This window comes from Phytophthora parasitica (assembly GCF_000247585.1).
Source record: "Phytophthora parasitica INRA-310 unplaced genomic scaffold supercont2.8, whole genome shotgun sequence".
NCBI classification, from domain to species: domain Eukaryota; phylum Oomycota; class Peronosporomycetes; order Peronosporales; family Peronosporaceae; genus Phytophthora; species Phytophthora nicotianae.
This window is the reverse complement of record NW_008648994.1, coordinates 1,532,809-1,536,606: the sequence shown is the minus strand read 5'-3', so window position 1 is coordinate 1,536,606 and position 3,798 is coordinate 1,532,809. Positions and strand designations below refer to the sequence as shown.

Sequence of the window (3,798 nt, the reverse complement as noted above, 5' to 3'; positions counted from 1 at the left end):
ACCAGGGACACGTGAACGGTCGTTCACTTAGAGTTTGTATACTCTAGAGGAAATAAACTTCCTCTGCACAAGGTGCTGTGTGACCCCGTCACAATGAGTTTCACTGATCAACTTGGAGATTAGACTTTGTTATAAAGTAATAAATAATTGTATGCTGAAAAAATGAAATAATGGGTTAAATGAAATATTTAAAAGTAATCGAGAAATTGGATAAACGGGTATCGATAAACAAATGGTGGTTTAAAAGGGCATAATCCCGCCGAAGCGAAGCGGAGGCGTGAAAGACCTTAACAATTGCGACCATACATTAATTACCGCCGCGTAGAGGCGGCGCTCGGCTAGTTCTGACCTTGTTTTACATATTCAATTCCGTAAACGATAGAAAGTTGACACGAAGGTGTTGTTTTACCCGCATAATTTTATGATTCATTTATTTATTCTATTAGCAACCCATTGACGTAAGAAACTCGTCAAATTGAAAAAGATAATACCGCAAAATCAACGCCTATCTTGCTGAACCTTTGTTGATGATAAATATTGCCTATATGAGCACAGATTCGAGCCATGCGGGTGTTTTCAGAAGCTACCAAGGCAGCGGTCACGTTATCCTCCCAAACAAAGTTAATAAAGTACTACTTAATGCGCTCCTTTGTTGACACATCACCGAGAAAAATGGTTCGAGTGCTGAGCAATGCGTAGTCTAGATATCACAAATTATCTATTATACATCCTTTTTATAATGCAGATCTTACTTATCGATTTGTAATGGAAGCACGAGGGGTCCGCCAAACTATATTTGTGATTGACTTGTCTGTTCAAACGGAAAAAGTAGTCGAAGTAGAGAATATCGATTCTGACTTGCCAAAATAGCGCGTCCGCGCGACTGATGTCAATATGTACCTCGATTAAAAAAAACCACTTCAACTTATAAAGAATCGAGGATCCAGTCCATGGAGAAGAACAGATTTACCAAAAAGCACGTCACATGATGTACATGTATACGTAAAAGTTAAGTCAAAAGTTCCGACTAGATCACCATTGTACATTTTATGCTGTAACGCTGGCAAATTAGCTTAATACATGCAAATTAGCGATGGTCCTGTCTAACCTCCGATTCTCCATGTGTTTTCCGTTTCTTTCTCGTCAGCGTTGATGTCGTGACTCGTGGCTATCTCTTCGAGCCCCACCACACTGTTGAGGCATATTACCATGTGCAGTAATGCACCCTGTTTTCGCGAGGGGGGGGGGGAGTCCTTTTAGGTACTCGTTAATTTAAGGTTTTGCATCATGATCAGGTTGGCGAGGTTCTCAATGGTCTGTACACACGGAGGCATTCTCGGCCACGCGTGGAAGGTAGGAAATCGGCTCACCTGCCGATGTTTATTACGCTGCATCCATTGCACTCCTCTTCTGCCTGAATCGCCTAGATCAGACATGAGATAGTTGAGTCCTACGAAGTTTGTGCAGCTTGGCCTCTACATGCATCGTCATGCTTCTTCTAGCAATCTCTCGTCGCTAATGACGCTCTCTATGTCGTTTCCACGATACTTTTCCACGCCTAAATTTGAACCAAGATCTGTTGACCTCTCCCTTACTGCATAACTTGATACTATAAATCTGTCAAAAGTTATTAGGTTAGACCCTTACCGGAAGTGAGAGCGGTACAGACAACCACGGAAAAATACGCTTAAAAATACGCCATGAGACAATTTCCTGATTCTGGCCTCATACATTAGGTGTTTTCAATTTTATCCAATAATAGTGCTCTATTATTTTTTATCTAATCCAATCGTTTATACTAAATAATTTGTGACTGCAAAGACCGCGTTTTCATAACTTGCGACCGTCGATCATTTTTGGAAGTGCGCGATGTGCGTGAAGCGCTCTAATAAAAGCCAGTTTAAGAGTCACGTCATATCTGGTTGACTCTAGTAGAAATAGATATTTATAGACGAGGCTGCACAATATATATGGTTTGATGGGGAGAAGTCGGATAACATTCAATTCCTTCGTGAGTCCACAGCGGCTGTGTGGCAGCCCTCTCACTTCACAATTCTCCTACGGACAACCAAGACCTTTGAAACTCCAAAGAAAGGCATCTCAAGTTGAGATTCTCAGTGCAACCATGCATATGAACTGGTTACTGCTATTGGTCAGTATTGTTCTTATTAGTGGTGAAGCTGCTGCTACTGATGTACTCAGGAAAGAAGAGCAAAGCAAGCTACTGCATGCCAACACGGTGGTGAAGACAACAAGGGTCTTGACGTCCGATGAGGAAGCGAGGGATATTAACACTGGTTTCTCCACTGATGACGAAGAGAAGACTAACGTGAAGGGATTATCGAAATTGGCCGACTTGGATAAGGCAACTTGGAAATTACGCAAGATGGACATGAAGTTGTCAAATAAAGTATGGATCCGCGGCGGTAAAGACCCTGATGACATGCTTAAGTATTTCCGCCTTGGTCTTGCAGGAGCGAAGATTGATGAGAATAAGAAAGTGATCCAGTGGTTTCGATTCGTGAAAGATTACCGCAACGCGAAGGGGCAGCATTGGTTTCCAGATTATACAATTTACGAGGTGCTGGCAACAAAAACGCGGGCGTCGGAGTCTAAGCTAGCAGAGCTCTTTGCAGCCCTCACTCACATCCCTGACGTTAAAAATCTGGCGGGGATCATGCAGAACTATCAATTCAGGCTGTGGGTCAGCCGAAAGGAAACACCAACAACCGTTGCAGCCAAGTTTGGCATTCCATTCCGTGCACCCGTTGGAACCGAGAGAGACTCAAGAATTGACATTCTCGATGCCTTTACCAAGGTGTTTAATGCTGTAGATAGCAAGTAGCTGGGAGAAAGTATGAGATAGCTGCAGGCACTTGCGTTACAAAGAGCAGTAACCACATCAGATTTGGTTAATGCAGCAAATTTCTAAAAAAAATGGGCTTACTGAGTACTAGAACCTTGTGGCACCAAATAGTAACCATTCGAAGCATTTAATATGCAGCTTCGTGAGAGATGTTCTTTGCCATGCCCATTTGTTCTTTCGTAAGCTGGTGAAATAAGTCTTTGTTTTTATTAAAAGTTTTGCCATTCCTATTAGAGCTAGAGTGCGGCAATCACAATCATATGCTATAGCACCATATTCAATACCTTCTCCGTGGCGTTACGATGTACGAAAAGATAGAGAACTTCACATCGAGTAGGCCAAAAACTTCCGTGTGTGGATCTTTTACAGGTTTCGATCGAAATTATTGGGTTCCTGTGTGTTATAACAGGATCTTCAGCCGTAAATCCGTTCTGCCGGGGCTGTCGTGGCGAAAGTGGTTGCTGTGATTTTCGGTAACCCGTATTAGTTAACCAACCAGTTGTAGCCTTGACAAACTGTACCTGTTACAGTATTGCTGTCCATGCTGTCTCTAGAGATTTTCCAGTCATGTTGCGCTATCAACAACGTAAAACCGTCCACCCAGACCACCCTTCCCACCTTTACCACGACGACCTGGGATTTGGTGCACTGCATTGGACAAAGTTGAGTTGGGGCTGTGTGTATATTCAAGAGTTAATCCAACTGTCTTCCAGCCATGGTACCCGTAGCTGCTGGAAAGCAACAACATAAAGCTACCCTTATCCGGTACTGCTGTTGTCTTCGTGTATCAGATATGATAGGTGTAGAGTTGTAGCTAATCAGAGACAGGCTCAGTTTAACTTAGATTCAGTATGTAATACAGAAAGGCAGATGTAGGGCGGCCGTGGAACCTTCTAGAAGGTTCCATCCGCCTGAACTGTGGGGGCGGCACT

At 43.1% G+C, this 3,798-nt stretch overlaps 3 protein-coding genes across 3 annotated transcripts in view; 2 read left to right on the top strand and 1 right to left on the bottom strand.

Annotated features, from left to right (window-relative positions):
• Positions 1–123, top strand: part of PPTG_06025 (hypothetical protein) — a gene marked incomplete at both ends in the record, with an annotated part of 885 nt that extends 762 nt beyond the window's left edge. The window contains one exon of the mRNA XM_008899773.1: positions 73–123. Within this exon, the coding sequence (XP_008898021.1) occupies positions 73–123 (51 nt within the window). The remainder of the gene's footprint in view (positions 1–72) is intronic.
• Positions 124–1,973: 1,850 nt separating this feature from the next.
• PPTG_06024 (hypothetical protein) lies at positions 1,974–3,054 on the top strand. The gene has a single exon (XM_008899772.1). The coding sequence runs from the start codon at positions 1,979–1,981 to the stop codon at positions 2,843–2,845; it is 867 nt and encodes a 288-aa protein (XP_008898020.1). The 5' UTR covers positions 1,974–1,978; the 3' UTR covers positions 2,846–3,054.
• A 505-nt stretch (positions 3,055–3,559) lies between these two features.
• The window catches only part of PPTG_06023 (hypothetical protein), a gene marked incomplete at both ends in the record, with an annotated part of 849 nt that continues 610 nt past the window's right edge, over positions 3,560–3,798 (bottom strand). The window contains one exon of the mRNA XM_008899771.1: positions 3,560–3,594. Coding sequence (XP_008898019.1) covers positions 3,560–3,594 — 35 coding nt within the window. The remainder of the gene's footprint in view (positions 3,595–3,798) is intronic.

What these genes read in the sequence shown, in the direction of transcription:
- PPTG_06024 (XM_008899772.1), top strand. Translation starts at nt 1,979, where the DNA reads ATGGGGAGAAGTCGGATAACATTCAATTCCTTCGTGAGTCCACAGCGG.